Consider the following 20584-nt stretch of genomic DNA (forward strand, 5'->3'; position numbering starts at 1 on the left):
ATGCATGTAGTGGAAATACATTCATTTGTACAAACTGCTAAACAGCTCAAAAAACTCACTCTTCACCATCAAGTCAGCTTGACAAGCTACAAAACCAGTACCTTTGCGAGCACTCTTTTAATCTATCCAGTCAGAATGGTGTTTTTAAGCCACTCTGCTTCAAATGAGCAGTAAAATCCACAATTAAAAACAACGCAAGAGAATTAAGTGAATGAATACTAAATGGACATATCTATTTTTATTACCAAAACATGAAATTTACGCATTGTGTATTAATTTTGCTCTTTTAAAATCTATTCTCTTATCTGCTCTGCACAAGAGCCAATAAATTACATAAATCAGTTGTATTTTCATTTCTTTACTCAAGAATATAAGGAAATCATTTATGATGATCTGGTAGCACATTTAATCTTTTGGATGAGCGGTGTTTGGGTTTTTTTTTTTTTAAAAATATAGAGAAGTTCAGCTTAGAAATGCTACCATACCGCTGCAAGTTTCTATGCCACTCCCTCCTCGTTGTTAGCATAATGGTGCAGTTTCCTTGGGTTTCTTCGCTGAGGTACAGACTGCGGTGCAGCCATTTCAGGTGTCAAGGCACGTGACACTGTTCAGTTCCATTTGTTTTAGTACACTTGAATCGGAAGCTGCTGGGTGTGTACAATTCCCAATTCACCCAGCCCCCCCTCCCCAACATAACCACTTATTTTAAAGGAACCTATGAATTCTGATTAGCTCCATGCTGAATGTAGAAGCAATGATTCCATTCAACAGATGTTAAACCAAATACATATGTATTTAATCACCTTAGAGTTCCAAAGAAACATTAAAATGATAGACAAATGCACAGAACTTCTGTAAACGACAATGAACTAAGGCAGTAGCATTGTCACCCTCATGCTTTAAACAGTGTCTAAAGCGGCTTCTAAACGGTTAGAAGTTGGGATGCTTTTGTTTAACTTAACACTGATTTTTGTTTCACCTATGATGGTTTCCAAACACTTCACTTCAGAAAATCAGAACATTATTTTCCCATTTGGTTCCGTAAGTGGATGTTTTACTTTGTAGGTCAACAGCATTAGTTTAATTTTGTATTATAATGCAACCCCTAATGTTCTCATGGTGACACTAAAGCACTATTAGTCTTCCTCTTCCCCATCCTCTTCTTCATCTTCATCACCTTGGTCTCCAGATTCAATATCATCCTCATCTTCCACCTGAAATAAAAATCAGGGATTTCTTTTGAGAGAAGCAACATTTGAGAGAAGTGTGAGCCAGAGGCCAAACAAATTGCAAAGTAATGAAAAACAAGCCTAAAGCGAACCTAAAATTATCATACAAATTGCATTTATATCAGTATTTCAACTTCTAGGCATCAGCCATCGTGGATCACCACACTGCTCCCGACATCAAAGCTAAGAAGTCAACTCCAGAGATCAGCGGGTTTTATTTGACTCAGCCCTGAGGAGAGGAAAACTGTTGTCTGGAGTGAAAGCAGGAGATTTGGGCACAGACCTTCCCAGAGTTGTCACTTATTGTTGTGCCCTTGAGTAAGTCTTCCTCTGTGCCTCAGTTTCCCCACCAGTAAAATGAGACGACCTACCATACTGATTGCTGAGACTTAATGTCTGTGCAGTACTTCGAAACCCTCTGAATGAAGCCACTAAGTGTTACGACCTCTTTTGTAACTTGATGACCCACAAACTTTCTACAGAATGTTGAACGGATCCTCTCTACTTAAACTTGGCCCCAAGTTTGTAGAAATATTGAACAGAAACGTTTCCACGCATTTCTTTCAAAACTGACTTGAGTTAGGACATTACAAACTGGTGTAGCATGGCCAAGAGGAGTATTATGTGCTACCAATGGCCTTATATTGAGAACCCATTTAGAGACACATATGAAGTACTTGTATTCAAATAGGAAATCTCACCAAAAGTCACCTGGCCACTACATAAGCAGCAGAGTAACAGTTACTTGTGATCTGATGCACAAGCCCAGTTGTAAATTACAGTGGGTTTTGTGAGAAGCAATGCACCCTGAAAGGGACCAATCTAGCATGCGCACTTGGTGGATTACTATCCGGTAGTACCGCATGTATCGCTGGGACGTACCTACTCGCAGACGAAGGACAGAATAGCCATGTGTGGTTTTGAAAGACAGGTTTCTGCACACTAGAGCTATCTGGACCTATTTTCTAGCAAGCATGCGACGACAACATGCTGAAAGCTACTAGCAGTTATTCCTGTCCATGAACCTCCCTGATTATGGTTCTTATAGAACATGCTTGTGAGGAGAAGACAAAAAGATGGGCCTTGCAATGTCTCCAGATGGGTAACAAAATCCAGGCTCTGGAGGAGCAAGGTGAGCGTGGGGGAGGCGAGTTTCAAAGCTGAGTGTGTCCCTGTTTATAACTGTGGCGATGTGTCATGGAGAGAGACAGCCAAGCAATCAGGTCTGAAGCCACTGGGCTATGTATGTTAAAACCAACTCATTAAATTCCACACGTAAGATCACTGGAAGCCAGTGCCAAACACAGGGCACTTCTACTCCACTTAATACGCAGGCTGCAGCTTTTTGAGCTGTAGCTTTTCAATGGTCCAAGGGTGGTAGCTATGGAGAATGCAATACAGCCAGCTAACCTCAAGGTGAAACAGGCAGGCAGGGTTGTGGCAATGCCCCTGCATGGAGAGATGGTCACATGCTCATTGTACCGGGTGCATATGGGGGGCAAACACACCTACTTTTGACCCAGTTGATACCAGTTTGGCCCACAATCTAACTGCATCCCTAAGCTATGCACCTGCTTTACTAATGGCAAATAGAGGATATGTCTGTAAGTTCAGCCAACTCTTCTGTCTGCTTCCACAACCGCTAGTCTATACAATGTAGACATTGGGAGCGACTGTAGGCAAGGGGAGTAGCTACTGGGCACTCGGTAACAGCTCACTCCAATCCTTGAATGTTGGAACTTACTTCACTGAACACTTATCTTACCGGTTCCCCAAGTTCCTTGAGTTTGTTCTTTAGTGCCAATATTTTCTGATCCTGATCAGCGAGAAGTACCAGGAGGTCGTCCTGTTCTTTTTTAGATTCTGCAACTTCTTGCTGGAGTTTGCTCTTCTCATTTTGCAAGACAGCAACTGTACTGTTGACTGAGTCCAGATGCTGCTTTAGCAATGCTTTTTCCTCAGAAAGTGCTTTAACTTCATTCTGGCAAGAGTCACGAAAATAAGAAAGTCACTCACACCCCAAGTAGTCAGTTCATTCAAGTCACTCAAGTGACCGACCACGACAGCTCAACATTCCTGCCTCCACTTGCCTGGAGCTTCAATTCTACAATCCCCACACTGTGGAGTCTGTCCCTCGTCAGCGGTCAGGTCATGTGTAGAGGTTTATGAACCCACTACTGCCTTCAAGCTAAGAGCTGGTCCTTTAGCTACAGCCCATGCTTTCAGATTTGGAGAGTGGAGATTAAATTACACTTTGTTTTCAGAAGGCTGCTACGGGTCACTGTACTCACCACTCCCAAAGGGGGGAACTTCAGGTGGCTGAAGCAAGTTGGACCTGCTGCGTTAATCGCGGTTGGTACACAACGTGCCATGGCCCTACCCAGTCTGAGTGGGAGAATTACAGGATTCCACTCCAAAGAGGTAAAGACACAAGACTTCATACCTGGGGGGTGGGGAACTCTGGAGACTAGAGAAAGGGCTCAAAGCTTTTACCAGTCACACCCAAGTCCTGGCTGCACTCTCCAAGGCAGTCCAGGCAGGACTGCTATTACAACTACAACTTCCGCCATTTACCACAGTTACAGGTGACCCGGATGACACTTTCAAGTTGAGTTTTGCTTTACAATGTTTAAGGAAGACTTGACAGGTACCCACGCATGCACCATTTTATTCTAGAAAGTTCGGGAGCACAAAGCCCCATCTACCCCAATTTTTCTGATTGCCTCAGAAGAAATATTTTGAGGAGGTTAGTGCTCAAACATTAGAGGCCCAAGAGCATTAAATCTTCAATAAAGGCTTGCTGTCCGCCCGTCACTGAAGTTTAAAACTCCTGTTTTCGTAACATGTATTTAACGTCAACTAAAAATGCCTTTCCTATCCTCAATTGTTTAACTTTCATTTTGACTCTTTAGATCACTTCTCATGCTCTCCAGACTAAATCTGTCAAGGCAGACAAGAGCTGGATTTCTAATGTGAAAACTCAACAGGAAAAAGCTTAAGATTTTTTGATACAGTAAAAGAAAATCAATTCCCAAAAACTTGAAGCACCCTCAAAAGCCTTCCCCACCTTTGTAGGTCACCTTTAATACTGAAGCACTTCACGAAATTATGACCATAACTGAAAACTGTGTATAGAGTTATTTCAGGTTTTGTGTTTCGCCAGTGACCAACCTTCAATTCTTTTATCTCCTGCAACAATCTGCCCTCCAATTCACTGTTCTTTGCTGCTATTACAGCACTGCTGTCGCCCAGAGCAGGAACCGAAGCTGTATTCTGTGGAATATATTCAGTACCAGGAACAGTTAGTGTTTCAATCATAATCACAGTGGTCAATGTAATGTTCACTCATCCAACTGTAGACGTCCTCCCACCATATAGCCAGCGTGCTGGAACTGTGTACAACTTGTGTGCTCAGATGAAAGCAAAGACAGGCTGATGCTCTGAGGGGCTCTAGACTGTCAGACAGATGGAAAGCTCACTAATGGGAACTTGCACATGCCAGCACTCAAAATAGCAACAGGTTTCTGTACAGCCAAGATAAAGGGCTTCTGAGATGCAGGCTGGCTGGCAGTCCACAAGCATATCCCACAGAGCAGACAGGCCAGGCATCCATTTTGTTACGCACCAGGCGCTAGCCAGGGTGCTAAGAAGAGCAGGCATTGCTGACAAGAGTTTTTCAGCTCTGAGCTTTTCCCATACATATGGCTCTCTTGGGAGGAGAGAAAAGTGACGACATGGTTAATACAACAGCAGGGCAGGCAAAATGGGAACAGTGGCCCCAATCTATAAAACCTCCAAACTCTCCTAGAGTTTTGTAAGTTTCACAAGTAGAAGATTTGCTGGTAAAGCCCTATATTATGACAAAGCCAATGTAATTACTTTTTCCAAGGTCAATGAATTGCCAGTTAAATGTAAAGTATTACACTGTTGTGCCTGCTAGTCTTTTACATGTCATAATTACATGTCCACTTTTCTTACCCATTTAAAGTAATTATTGCCCATTTATCTCATCAGTATATTGACTGAAATGAGAGGAAAATACGGACTCAGCATTTCACTGAAGTTCGCGGAGTTACATCAAGGTAGTGTAAAGAAATATATAATGAATTGTGTCAGATAAATGTATATTAAATAATGTTAGAGAAGTGTGTGTGTGTATAATCAACAGTCTTAAGAACATGTAAAAGGGAACTTTTCTGCTTTCTGCACGTGTTTTGTTGATACAGCTTTCAAAGGTTGTAAAAAATCAGAAAGTTGGTTTGTGTCTTATCTACAGTGGATTCTTGGACTATGTAGATAACAGGGCAAAACAGACCCGACAAATGTCTGATTTACCAGCCTGCAAACCTCCCTAGGAAAACTGACTAGGGAGGATGGATATTGACAGAGCAGAACTAGCCAACACGTTACTCCAAGGCCACAAGAAGCAGATATGTAAGAATGAGACAGCTGTTGTCAGAAATAAGGGAACATAGGAAAGCAAGGAAAAGACAGCTGGACTGAGTAAGGAGGAGGATAGTGATCGCTAGAAACAGACAGATAAGGAGGTACTAATTAAGAGTTTTAGCAAGAAAAGTAAAAATCTATCAGTTTAAAAGGATTTTGGGTTACTGTGTGTGACATATATTTAGAACAGAATGTTTATAGATGTTTAATAATCTGCACCTATGTGATGTTAAGAGACAAGAAATAAAGGATGTGCGTTTAAGAAAGGAGGTTTGACAACTCAGGATTTATACCAGATCAGACCAGTATGGATATGATGCTTGAAACAGCCTACCTGTGCCCCAGGAATAGGCCGTTCATCATTATGCTATCCTGCTCTATCTGCTTTACTTATGCTTTAGGCTTGATTAAGGTGGTGCTATATTATCCTAAAACTCAGTATTAAAGATTTAAAATAGTTCAGCTTAGTACCTTTGCTTTTCCCCAGCAGTAGGGCGTGGTTCTGAACAGGCCCTGTATTGTTATGAATGACGACAAAGAGTAAAAGACATTTTTCTACAGTTAAATCAATAGGGCCAGGATCAGGAAAGGCTGCAAGAGTCCTACTGAGTTACCATTTGTTGTAGCAGCTCCTGTTTCTCAGACTGAAGTTTAGAGATGTCCGAAGACTGTGACTGTATTTGGATCCTCAAGGCTTCTAGTTCCTGTGTCAAAATAAAACCCAACAGAATTCAGCTGCTTTGAATAGGGACTGTTAAGTAAGGACAAAAGTTCAATTTATCTTTGGAAGTAAAAGCTACAAACGTACCACGTTATTTCAAGCTAGTTATGTGAGGCATGAGAAGCATAGGTGGTGGAACTAGGGGTGCTGCTGCACCCCCTAGCCTGACGTGGTTTCCGTCATATGCACAGTTTACAGTTTGGTTCAATGGCTCTCAGCACCCCCACTAAACAAGTTGTTCCAGCACCTCTGGTGAGAGGTATATTCATCCACCAATATCACTTGTCTAGGCACGCTGACAGAGTCCTCAAGAGTACCACACCAGCACCATTAATAATCTCATGTAATTTTAAGTAGCCAAATATTTTGTATGGAGTGCAAAACTTCTTAATCTATTTGAGATTTGTTACATTTTTTTAAGCTTATCCAACCACATCTTCATAACCCTCCTGGCTGCTGGCGATTCTATAGGCATCTTAATTTATGTTGCAAACCTTCCAATGCAAGTCATCTTAGATAAAGCATTTCTCAATCCAAGTCCTGTACCTATTAGTGTGCTTTCTAATCGGGATAAAATTAATAGTGAGATACTTTTAGACATCACAGATTTCTTCATTTGGTCATTTCCTAATATAGGTGCTCTTTTCCCCAGTGGAAAGAGCTCAGAACACTATATATTTATAATGCATATCAAGATTTAAGTGATGTTTTCTGTTATGCAACTGCAAATAGGCAGTCGGGCATCTTCAGAATTTCTGTGCAAGTTTCTCCAATGGCTTAATTCACCTCAATACAAAAGTTATTCTGATTCTTTTCAGGACTTATGGTCTCGATGCTCCAGGATTACTAAGAGCAGCTCATAAAGTATAAATATTCACACACTTTGGAACCAATCTTACCAGGCAATAGGAACTTGGCCTACAACCATCTCCCCATCCTCTGCTACTACTAGCCATAACAGGCAGCTTTGCCCAATGGATGACCACACACAATTACTCCCAAGTTACAAACAAAGGAAATTTGGACTCAGTATCTGTCAAAGCATCAAGAACTCACCCTATGTAGTTCGTTACCATGCTCCAATCCAGCAGTTATCTGTGAGGATTGCTCATTTGTTCCTGTTTCTGACTGCAAAGACTTCTGCAACACGAGAAAAAGTAACCATGAAACTAGATTTACTAAGTGTTATCTCACAGCTAAAAGGGTTCCTCACCAGTATCTAAAGGAATTCTTTGAGATAGACCTCACACTTTCACACGCACAGAGGATACAGTGACAGCACAGCCTGCATCTATGGAAACCTCTAGTAAGCAGTACCCATCATAAGGCCCTCTGCCCCTCACTGATCCACACACAGTGTGGAAGCATACCAACCTCCTCCTTTCCTTCCACAGCCTCCTCCCCAAAGCCCAGCTGGATTACTAGCACTCGGGGGGGGGGGGGAGGGAGGGAGGGGCAGGGCGTGCAGTGTGCATCTCAAATGTGGTTACCACCAAGTGACATGCATTAGTTCTTTGAGTGGTCTCTGCCCATGCCCACTCATGGACTTGGGCAAGCAGTGTCCTCTCTCGGGAAGGTGGATCATGACTACTAGAAATACCACTCTGCTACACTGAGCATCATACTTAGGAACTAGTGTGTTGCTGTCCACAGTGACTCGAGCGTGAGTACTAATCTCAGGGCAGAGTGTTAGGAAGCGAGGCACAAACCCTCAATTGGTTGTGTGTTCTGTACTTAGATCTCTCCAACCAGTTATCAAGGATGAACTCCTCAGGCTCTAAATCAGTCTTAACATGGAGTGTCACGGCATTTTTAATAAATTCTTCACTCCCCTTCTAAAAGCCATCCCTATATCATTCACTAGGATTTCCTCCTGCTCCACCACGGCCTCTGGAGCAATGACAGTGGCATTCGTTTACCACAAATTTTGGCCAATTTAGTTCTATATGGTTGGAAGCCCCACCCACAGTGATGGCAGATCACTGGCCTTTCCTTTTCAGAAAGGGTTTTAAGCCCTAAGCTCCCTTGGCTTTTTCTCTTTTTAATTCAAAGTAGCAGCTAGGTTTATTTTCAATCCCCTCTTCCCACTTAACCTGGGTGATATGGGGGATTTCCCTTCCCCTGGGATTTGCACCCTCCCATGGTCCATTGATTCAACATTTTAGCAATTTCTGCAGCCTCTAAAACTGTGGATTAATTAATTATTTTTTGGTCACATGCTGCCTTTACCTCATCTGTAATACCCCTAACCATTGCTCCTGGGCTCTCAGATCAAACAGTTTTCCATAATCACCTTCAACCCTCACCTCATTATCCATTTTCTCAGAAACTACAACATTTTATGTACAGATTCAATATATTATCATCAAACATTCTGAGGTTTCTGTACGTTATTCCATTGGTTTCTGGGGTAATCTTTACAATACATTTTCTTTAAATGTCTTGTACACTTTAGCATCTCCCTTCTCCATATCATTCAAACCTCGCACAGATGAGTTCCCAAATGAACTTTATAAAAAGCTCTCTGAAACTTTAACACCTGGTTTACTGAATATGTTCAATGAGGCCAAGAAAAAGCAGACTCTCCCACCTTCTCTAAGAGAAGATGTAATTTCAGTTATTCCTAAACCTGGGATAAGAACTTGGACTCAATAGTAATTACAGGCCAATTTCTTTAATCAATTGTGATGCTAAGTTTTTAGCTTAAGCTCTTTCTATGCGACTGGAAAAAAGTTCTCACACACATCGTGAATTTATTACACAAACAAATCAGATAAGTGTCCTTTATGGCTCAGATAATTTGCGTCAACTAATGGATATTATTACTGCTTTGAGAGATTCTAAAGAACAGTTAGCTGTCATTTCTTTAGATGCCGAAAGGGCCTTTGACCACATAGCCTGGGACTATCTTTTTCAGGTGTTAGCAAAATTTGTATTTATAGACTCAGACTTTAAGGTCAGAAGAGACCATTATGATCATCTAGTCTGACCTCCTGTACAACGCAGGCCAAAGAATCTCACCCACCCACTCCTGTAACAACCCCCTAACCTATGTCTGAGTTACTGAAGTCCTCAAATCATGGTTTAAAGACCTCAAGGTGCAGAGAATCCTCCAGCAAATGACCCATGCCCCATGCTGCAGAGGAAGGTGAAAAACCTCCAAGGCCTCTGTCAATCTGCCCTGGAGGAAAATTCCTTCCCTACCCCAAATATGGCGATGAGTTAAACCCTGAGCATGTGGGCAAGAATCACCAGCCAGCACCCAGGAAGAATTCTCTGTAGTAACTCAGATCCCACCTCATCTAACATCCCATCACAGACCACTGGGCATATTACCTGCTAATAATCAAAGACCAATTAATTGCCAAAATTAGGCTATCCCATCTTACCAATCCCCTCCATAAACTTATCAAGCTTAGTCTTGAAGCCATATATGTCTTTTGCCCCCACTACTCTCCTTGGAAGACTGTTCCAGAACTTCACTCCTCTAATGGTTATAAACCTTCATCTAATTTCAAGTCTAAACTTCCTAGTGTCCAGTTTATATCCATTTGTTCTTGAGTCCACACTGGTACTAAGCTTAAATAATTCCTCTCCCTCCCTGATATTTATCCCTCTGATATATTTATAAAGAGCAATCATATCTCCCCTCAGACTTCTTTTGGTTAGGCTAAACAAGCCAAGCTCTTTGAGTCTCCTTTCATAAGACAGTTTTTCCATTCCTCGGATCATCCTAGTAGCCCTTCTCTGGACCTGTTCCAGTTTGAATTCATCCTTCTTAAACATGGGAGACCAGAACTGAACACAATATTCCACAATATTTGGTAAACAATGTATGACATAGATTAAGCTTTTATACTCTACCTCAGCTTCCAGGGTTGTTACCAATGGTATTGTTTCTGTCCATTTTCCATTACTCGCAGGTATGAAGCAGGGCTGCCCCTTTCTCCTCTTCTGCTTGATTTACCTCTAGAACCTTTAGCCATCGCTATCCGAGCAAATCAGCATATTCACGGTATCAAGGTGGGCCAAACAAAGCACAAAAAGTATCCTCCATGTGGATGATGCTCTTGTGTTTGTAGCTAAGAGCAAGGTCAGCATTTCTAACCTGGATTTACTTGGCCAGTGGTAGCCTTTTACCATTTTCTGGCCCCCCAAAATTATCAATCTTTGGCAATTTTAGAGTTCCTTGGAATAGAAATTTGGAAACACAACTACCTCCAACCCAATGGAATACAATTAGATCTGTGATAAGGATTCCTAGGGTACAATCTGGAACTGTGGGACCGCTGTGCCCATATCATATCATAAGGGTGAGTATCATACCACGTATCACAATGAGATCACAATGGTGAACACGGTGATCCCAAGGTGCCATTTTAAGATACAGAGATACAATTTAGCAGTGGTAGGTTTGGATACACAAACTCTCACTCACAGTTTGAGGCAGAAAAGCTCTGTGCAGACAACTCAAGCCATGTTGGCTATAATCAGAGTTTAACTGGTTATAACAAACCATTGTCTTTCTAGTGCTGACAGGGCCATAGCGAAGAATTTCTAGCCTCATGAAGGTAATATTTTTAAGTAGCTCTGCAACTGTGAACTGAAAGCCCTTCTGAAGCAGTCACTTCTTACCATGTTTTCAATCACAGAATCCTTTTCTCTCAGTTGTCCCTGTAGCACTTCATGCTTATTTTTCAATTCTTCTATCTCCTGTCGCAATTTGCTGATTTCTTCTGGCTGAATGCCATTCATCTGAAGCATATCGCTGTGGGAAGTGTGATGCTGATTGTCCTTTCCTAATGGTCAGATATTTGAAAATTAGTATTAAACTTAATAGCACAGATTTTGCTTACACATTTACTACATTCACACAAGGTATCTTCTACAGTAATTTGCTTTCCCCCCATAAAGAAATGGAATTACAAAATTATTCAAGATTAAAAGATTATATTCTACCGTGTTCAAAAATCTACCCCCAAACACACATGTACGACCTTCAGAAGCTTGCCGTTCCTTTAAAAAAAAAGAAACTGTGTGTGGTTGTTTCCGCCTGCTCAACCAATGAAAGAGTGAAGAGTCTAAGTGTAGGACGGAGGTGTAGGTCTACCTTTCACCACAAAGATCCCAATGCAGAAAACTATATTCAAGTTCACTCTGTGTTTGGACCTAAACGCACAAAGTTTAAAATTCATTTCTATTTCGACAGATATAAGGAATGTGTTATCCTAGGCTCAAGATGCCTTACCAGGTAACAACACTCACATCAAGAATATGAACATAAAATTAAACAACCCCCTACATAAAATCAGCCTGTTCGCAGATCTGTAGCTCCCCACGACCTGGAACACCTGCCTAATCCCTCCATCCCAGCATGAAAAGTCCAGAATATCCAGACCTCCAAACCCTACACAGACCCCTGAGCCTCAGCCCAAATACATGGGATTTGCAGCCTGTCCTTAAGGTTAACAGATATGGGCTATTTTGGATCAATGGAGGTAGGGGAGCTAAGACAGCATCTACGAGCAGTTCCCTTATATGCTAAGGAAAACAGGAATGCAGGACCTTGGAACACGGACATGGGCCCTGCATGGCCTCATACTTTGCCCACTTGGAGTGGTGGTGGTAGGGCAGCAGCACACAGCTCCCTTCTCTCCTCAGGTGCGACAGTGGGATCAGCGAAGTGGTCCGCCACTTACCCCCGTAGCTGGGGTTTATCAGTATGTGGCCCAAGCCCACTGCCCTCGATTCTCTGCTGGGATGGCATAGGCAGGGACTTTATCGTCCCATTAAGACCCGTGGGGCAGTTCATGCCTTTCAGGGTTACTGTTTCAGGAGCCGACAGGTGCAGGCACACATCGCTGTATGCTCCATGCTCTGCCCAAAGTCTTCAGCTTTTCTTCACAACAGTTACTGCTACAAACGTACGTTAATGACGAACGCTTCAGATTCTGATGTGCTCAGATAACTGCAGGGGCTGGATCCCAAGGCACAGGCCTATTGTGTCTGTCTTACCCTGCCTTGCCAAGGAAACTAGCATGAGTGCCCACACTGGGCTCAGCTGTAGCAGTATGACAGGGAAGAGCTTGAGACCTGCCAGCCTGAGAGTCTGCCTCTCTGCAGTCTCGTAGGCCAAAGCCAACACCACAAACTGCAGCTAGGCATCCACAGCGACCAGTGTAGATTCCTGAGCACTGGTATCATATATTCAGGGCTAACTGTACACAGCAGGTAACCTTTTCTCAAGTGACTTAGGAGCCCAGATCCCACTGAAAGTCAGTGGTATTTAGGTGCTTACATCACACTGATGCATTTTATAAGCTTCATCTGTACAGAATACATTAGTTCATTCATGGAGCAAATTTTCATTGTGCAACCCAATGATAGAACATTTTCATCCTGAAACATCTCTAAAATCACAAGTGTGTATTCACAGAAATGTAGGGCTGGAAGGACCTTGAGAGGTCATCTAGTCCAGACCCAAATGTTGAGGCAGGACCAAGAATACCTAGTCCATCCCTGACAGACATTTGTCCAACCTGTTCTTATAAACCTCCAATGATGGGATTCCAAAACCTCCTTTGGAAGCCTATTCCAGAGCTTAACTACTTTTACAGTTAGAAAGTGTTTCCTAAAAGCTAAATTAAATCTGTCCCACTGCAGATTAAGCAGAATACTTCTTGTCCTACCTTCAGTGGACATGGATGACAATTAATCACCATCCTCTTAACAGGCCTCAACATATATGAACACTGTTGACAAGTCCCCCTTTTCAGTCTTCTTTTCCCAAGACTAAACACGACATATTTGTTTATCCTTTCCTCAGAGGTCAGATTTTCTGGACCTTTCAGAATTTTTCCTGCTCTCCTCTAGACTCTCTCCTGCTTGTCCACATCCTTCTTAAAGTGTGTCCAGTTTTGGACCCTACAATACTCTAGGCTAAGGCGTCACCAGTGCCAAGTATAAGGGAACAATTACCGCCCGGGTCTTACATGTGACACTCCTGTTAATACATTCAAGAATTATATTAGCCTTGTTCGTTGCTGTCTCATTCAATGTGTGACCCCCTCTGCCCCCCGTCTCCCAGAACCTTTTCTGTAGTACTGCTGCCTAGCCAGTTAGTCCCCATTTTGTTGTGCATTTGATTTTTCTTCCCTAAGTGAAGTACTTTGGGTTTGTGTTCATTTAATTTCATCTTGTTGCTTTCAGACCAATTATCTAATTTGTCAAGATCACTTAGAATTCTAATCCCGTCCTACAAAGTGCTTGCAATCCCATACAGTTCCCTCACCCTTGTCAATATCTATTGCGTTGAAGCAAAATAGGCATTAAACACCCCAGCCTTCTTGATGTCATCCATTAGTAGCTCTCTTTGCCCATAAAGCAGTGGACCTACACTTTCCTTCATCTTTCTCTTGCTCCTAATGTATTTAACAGAACCTCTTCTTAATGACTTTTATGTTCCTTGCTAGGGGTAACTCATTTTGTGCCTTAGCCTCTCTGATTTTGTCCCTACCTGCGTGCACTATTCTTTTGTACTCATCCTTGCCAATTTTTCCACATTTCCACTCTTTCTAGGATTGTGCTGAATCCATTAGGCCAGTCTTTAGTAAGAAAAGGCTTGCTGTAGCACTGCAAGACCCTCATTTTCCTACTCCATAACCCACTGTCACCCAAAATGGGCTACGATTTAATACCAGAATGTGGTAATGAGGCCTATAACTGATTTTTTTAATACACAAAATCATTAGAATTCTTTTATATTTCATAACGAACAAGTAAATCTTACTATGCTTGACATGGCAAGCAGACAGAATCCATATAGCAATACAGTATCTTGCTAGTTTGTTAGACTGGGTTAGCTGCTTTGGGTCCCCCTACAGTCATGAATGAGATTTTACTGTACACAATGCCCCATTTTCTGCTTTTTTACAGCAGTGCCGGCAGAATCCATGCATAGCTGGGCAATTTGGCTGCAAAATGCAACTTTTTGTGTTCTCAGAAAAGTTTCTAGCCTCTGATTGCCAAGGCTGGCTTCCAAATGTGAACCAATATGGTGTTTTCTTCCTGCAACGCCAAACATCCAGAACGATAGCTCTGACAAGTATGGACTACCCCATTCATTTCAAAGGGACATCAACTGTGAAACCTAAGGACACCTGAAACTGGTGGCACTTCACTGCTGATCATTATGCAGGAGCCTCCAGTTCATGTACTTTTTCTGAAACAGCATCCAACAGGAATGAAGGAGCACCAAAGCAGCTAGCTGCTGACTCCTCCACCTTTGTCTAACATGTTCAGATAGTACAGTGAGAAGAACCATAGACGTCAGAATTCAATGAATGGCAGGACGGAGGGAAAAGGACACATTTCCTCACCGTTTCCTAAATCTGAACCTGCTGAGTGCTCACCTCTCAAGCTGCTCTGCCTGCAGCTAAAGCTGCCAGTTTCCCTTTTTCTAATGCACTTATCAGTTGTCCATACAAAATAGTCCATCACCAACAACTGAAAGTTTGGAGGCAGTATAAAAAAAATGTAGACATTGATATTTTTATCTAGTTTAACAAATTAGATACTGGTAGAAATACTGTTCTAGCTGCATTCTTTTCTAATGCTGGAAAAAAAGTCCTGTTTTTTCATTTGTGTGAATTCTAGTGTGCTGCAGAATTTAGGACAACACGCTGCTAAAACGGGAAAGGATTGATTTCTGCAGAATTTAGATTGCTTGCCATGAGCTGCACAGAGAACTGGACATATGCTATGAAGCAAGGATAGATGTCAGTGTTTTTGTGAAGTATACCTAGCTGTACTTTAAGGAGATTATACTGGTCCTTGTGCTGCTGGATTTGAGACACTTGCTGCGTCACTGCTGTCTGAAGCTGTTCGTTCTGGGATTTTAAAGTATTAACTTTCTGCTTTAACTCTTCAAGCTGCTGATCCTGTGAAAGAAAAGAAAATTGGAATTCTGCTTAATTACTTGTGGGAAATGAATCAATGGGGAGACATGCTGCAAAGCAATAAAATCAATGCATTAGAGTCAAGAAATTTACTCAGCCTACAAAAGATATTTTACATGTGCAGTGCCTGTATCTTGTGGACTGCTGATCTGCGCAGGTAAGTTTCCAAATTTGTTATAGGCAAGGCTGGTAGCACTGCTTATTATTAAGGTGCCTGACACTTCCCCAAGTTATCTGAGCTGGGAAGCCTCTTCCATGTTTTGTAATATCCGGTCTGGAATTCTATTCCAGCATCCCCAAAAGCCAGTTAATATGATTTTCCCCCAACAGTATATGTGACTGTAGGTGTCTGCTACAGCGTGTATTTACCTGCTCCCTAATGACTTTTTTATAGTGAGTCACAATGTTGTCATGCTGTTCCAATGTCTTCTTCACCTCCTCTTCCTGTTTGTCTTCTTCACTAGACTTGTAAATAGCTTTAGTTATGATACCTGTCAAAAAAATAGTGCATTCGTTATTCAGAACACAGCTCATGCATTCATATTCTCACAGCCTCCTCAGCTTAGATAATCGTGTTGCACCAGAGAGAATTTATCTGTTTTTAAACAAAGTTATTAGTCACCCATGCTGATTTAAATGACTAGATGTCAAACTAGTTCTTAGAAGCTGACTTCAGGAGGCTGTATCAACAACTGGGAAAAGTTTATCCATTAAAGTTTCAACAGCCTCACTTTTCCATTCAGGACCCATAAAGTTCACCATTCATACTCTTTAAGGTTCCCCAACCTGGTTATTTCTAGTGTAAAAAATAACATTTGTGATCACATCTTTTAGAAGTTTGTCATTCATTACAGAAGGGGCACACATCCAGTTCCTTTTCACTTCATCTATAAGGAAGCTGGGGAAATGATGCACTATAATCAGAAGTAGCGCTTGTGAAGCGAATTCTTGTATACTATGATTTTATCTGGGGGGAGGGGCCACCTTCTCGTGCATCATCCTCGAGTACAGACCTGATGGCACTATATAAGCACAAGTTCAAAAATTTGCCATTACCAATAGCCTAATCAATAACATGCACCAACAGCCAACTGACTTAACTGTGCGAAGAAGCCTGATTAAGTACAAAACCCAACACTGCACGAGGAGCAGTCACATAAAACATCTGAACTGCAAGCCATGGTGTACTGTAACCTATATCCAGGATTACAGTACAATCCTTCATACCACTTACAGAATTTTAGGTTTCATCGTACGACCTTTAAAAATCTAAATTCGAAATGGGTGGTAATTCAATCATAGCAAGCTGAAGTGTACAGCAAGTGACAGTACAAAAAAAAGAGTGTAACATATCTCACCCTCCAATTCCTTTACCAGTTTAGTAAATTCATGATCAAACATCATGTGGTCTGGGCTAGAAAAACTAGGCTGAGGTTTCTGAGCAGCTCTAGAATACAGTTCATGTTTGCTAATGAAACCTAGTTTCTCGATGAAGTTCTCCTTGCCAATCCTCTTCTCTATCAGCTGTTTTAGTTTCTCTCTGAAAGAAGATGATGTAGTTAGTATGGCACATCAGGCAAGACTGTGCCTAGAGAAGAAAACAAACAAGCAAAAACGGAGAGCAGTGAAACACCACCCTTTTTTACTTCCCCTTCAAAGGGTACTTTTTTTGGTCAGGAAATTATCTGTAACAATTCCTTTTCCCCTGTCAAACAATCAGACTTTTCTTGGCACTGGAAAGCTGATTGTTCCCAGTCTGTCACTATCAGCCGTTCACATGCCACAGGTGAAAGGAGACATGAAGAAGGTATTAACTGTATTTCTTGTTAAGAATGGCTCAGATGCTTTGCACTGTCTAAGGGCTGTATCAATAACTTTTTCCAACCGATTAGCATGGAGAAACCATCTCACATTTTCTAGCCATACGTATTCCCTCCTGTAAGGAATAAATTAAAAGCAGGGGGCTAGAGAGGTTGCTAAACTAAGAATATCAATAATATAGGTTGTGTTGTCTTTCATTTAGAAACTTCTTCCTAGTTTAGGTACAGCTGATAGCCTGCACACAAACTTTCACCTCCCCTAAAGTCTTCAGTTAGTCCTACACCATACTTACTTCCTACAATTTTCGAGGGAATTGTCATTGTAATAAATGCAAATTCCCAGCAAAAGTGCGCACAGGCCTTGAACTAACTGCTCCTCTTCTCCAAGGTTTTCGGCTATCTGCCCAGTGAGCTGGAACATTTGCTAAGGAAATTTAAACATTTCATGTGCAGAATATACAAAACATACCTTTTCCATTTCAACAAGTAATCTCAGCCTAAACTTATTACATCTTTAATTAAATATGTAAAACCAATTTCTTTACCCATTAAAACCATAAGCTTAATTAGTAATATTAGCATGCTACATCAAATGAAACTGCTCATACATTTAGTTTGTTTTAAGGGATTTGTACACTGTGCATATATATTGCTATTCAAGATAACTCAATGTAATATTTAAAAGGGTTGTCTGTACCCAAACCCAGTTCTCTTTCATATGTTAATCGTGAAAGTTTTTTGAAGGCACTGTCTACCATTAGCTAGTATATGATGCTTAACAACTGTCAATTGGATTAAGTTCCTCTTCAGAGAAGTATATTTATCATTACAATTCATTGAGATTAAGACATATTTTCCCATTTCTGTGAGATTACATATATGAGATTCTTCATACTGAAACTCCATGAGTTTATCTGCAGTGACACACACTACAGGCATATCCACACTGAAATCAAGGTGTGCTAGCAGCTTGCATAGGCATACCCACGGCAGCTTGAATCTAGCAAACAGCTAAAAACAGCATCGAGGACATGGCGGCGTGGATCCCAGCACCGTCTAGGAATGCAAATATGTACCCAGGGTCCTGGGCAGGCTTGTATAGCGCGCACTGAAGTCTGTGCCTCCCCTTCTTCATTGCTATTTTTGGCATACTAGCTAAATCAAAGCCAACGTGGGTATTCCTACCCAAGCTGCAATCACTCCAATTGCAATGCACATGTACCCAAAATTTGCAAAACCGCCCAAAAGCTTCTCCAAGCAGTAGTTACCTGTGCTCAGAGGAAATACATGCCATGTCTTTTCAAATTCACAGATTTGATTATGCTTTGGTGAGTGTCTACATGTTAACATAAAAGGAACACTACCTCTTTAAGCCCCACACCTACTATTCTTAAATATGCTGCAGCATTCCTGCAAGTTTGTCTGCATTTTTAATATTAAAAATATTTTTTTCCATTCAAACTCCTGTATTCTGTAAACATTTCAAGGATACAAATGGAATATTGGCGGAGTTGTGCAGAAAGTGTGTGACAGCAATTGAACAATCGCTTAACCAGGTACAAAGCAGCATTAATAATCCAACTCTTGTCTGCACTTTGCTGCCCTGAAATGGAAAAGCTGGCATTAATTTCTTCATATATAGCGTTCAATGAAGTGCTTTAGGGTTGTATTTACTTCAGAACCCACCCACGTTCAACTTTAAGGATAAAAAAAGGAAGTTGAGGCTTCCAAAAATACACATTTACTAGGTATACTTAATGTCGCTTTAGTGCTTTGATGGAAAGGATTCACAGAAGTCTAGCAGTCTTCAATGCATGTCAAACCAAGACAGATGCAAGGTGTGACTCAACACAAATTAGCATTGGAACAAAATCATGACAAGTTAGTTTGCCTTTATAAATGCTGGGATAACAATATTGTTAAGTGGCAAAAAATACATGCAGAACCTTCTGGGCGAAATGCTGCATAAAGTACACAATTAGCACAAATCAGCTGCAAACTTTTAAAGTGCCCCAGCACCAAAACGCTGTCTTCATTTGCTGAAAATATAACGTATATCATGACTGATGTATTGTACCACCAGTTGAGATTTTATTTCAAGGTGATAACGGATTGCTACAGGGCAGTTTCTTTGGTGATACAGTAATACACAAGGTAAACCAGACACAAGTGGACTATTCTAAATGCAGCCGTCTTGTCTTTCAATTTAGTATGCTAGAAAATTAGTTTTCTTCTGAAGGTTATTCAAATTAATACATAAGATATGTGTGAAATAATACTTTTCAAGATTTTGTTAAATCATTGTAAGTGTTTTAAATCCACACAATTAGGCCAGGAGGTACCCTGGACAATGGTTTTGAGCTGTTCATTATGTATATTTTGGTCCTTTAAAGCAGATGTTTTATTTAACTTAAGATTTACCTAGTATTAAGCCTCAGTTTGCATCAACTAGATGAGCCACACATTTTCTAGGCCCATAAAATATAACTATTTACAGAATTCTCTGGCGTCTACATCTATACTGGCTAATTCTCCAGGCTCCTGAAAACGAAAATGCCCTGGGAAGTTGCATTAAGGCAGGCATGCACCTCCGTAAGAAAAAGTCAAACATCTGACACAGCAACCAAGCAAAAGTTCTCCAGCTCCCACAAAAAAGCTTCACATAAGCATGTAGTACATCAAAGAAAGTAACAAAGGGTTAAAAGCCAGAATCTGGAGAGCAAATGGGCATAAAAAAGGGCTTTGATCTATCTAAGAGAGTAAAAGCAGAACATACTCTGGAGGGGATGGTCACAAGAGATTCAAGGCAGCGGAGAAAAGAGTTACATTTGGCCAACCCCAAAGGAGTCCTTAGTTAAGTCTACACTGCATTTCTACTTTTAATTCCGTGTTTCAGCCACTTTAAGTTTTCCTTGACTTTCATTTCACTCCATCCTCCACTCTGATGTTCACTGTGCTTAAGTACTGGAGACAGCGTTGCTTTGAGCCCTAAATGAGCACGACAAAAACCAGAAGCCCTTAAAGTAAGTCTTTATCTGCCTTTGAGAACAGCCATGCAGAGCAGCAGCAGTCAGAAGGCAGGTGGGAGGGCAGGCTCCCAGCTGCTGCGTCTGCCTCCAGCACCAAAGTGGGTCACAAGGTGATATCAAAGTTACCACAGAAGGAAACTAAGAGCAGAATGTGCTGGATACAAGACCTTTGGTGGTCTGAAGAGCTGCTGGGTGGAGATACCACCACTGAGGGGAACAGCCTCCTTAAGACTAGAAGGTAAAGTATCCCATTGCAATTGTAAGGCAGGCTATACACCACATCATCTGTAAAACCCCACACCAGTCTGCTGCACATTGCCTCTTCACACCCTTTTGTCATCTCCCTCCTCCTTTACTTTGATCTTTGGGAAAAGAATCAAAT

General features: G+C 41.4%; 1 protein-coding gene across 1 annotated transcript in view; it reads right to left on the bottom strand.

The window, feature by feature from the left end:
• Positions 1–208: 208 nt before the first annotated feature.
• USO1 (USO1 vesicle transport factor) overlaps positions 209–20584 on the bottom strand; it is a 63894-nt gene continuing 43518 nt past the window's right edge. The window contains exons 16-27 of the mRNA XM_050944986.1: positions 18666–18776; positions 17467–17585; positions 16712–16893; positions 15723–15844; positions 15197–15335; positions 11032–11195; positions 7453–7536; positions 6290–6379; positions 6147–6188; positions 4401–4502; positions 2995–3210; positions 209–1214 (exon numbers count right to left, since the gene is read on the bottom strand). Coding sequence (XP_050800943.1) covers positions 1137–1214; positions 2995–3210; positions 4401–4502; positions 6147–6188; positions 6290–6379; positions 7453–7536; positions 11032–11195; positions 15197–15335; positions 15723–15844; positions 16712–16893; positions 17467–17585; positions 18666–18776 — 1449 coding nt within the window. The 3' untranslated portion in view covers positions 209–1136. The remainder of the gene's footprint in view (positions 1215–2994; positions 3211–4400; positions 4503–6146; positions 6189–6289; positions 6380–7452; positions 7537–11031; positions 11196–15196; positions 15336–15722; positions 15845–16711; positions 16894–17466; positions 17586–18665; positions 18777–20584) is intronic.

Source organism: Gopherus flavomarginatus, chromosome 3, assembly GCF_025201925.1.
Source record: "Gopherus flavomarginatus isolate rGopFla2 chromosome 3, rGopFla2.mat.asm, whole genome shotgun sequence".
Classification (NCBI taxonomy): domain Eukaryota; kingdom Metazoa; phylum Chordata; order Testudines; family Testudinidae; genus Gopherus; species Gopherus flavomarginatus.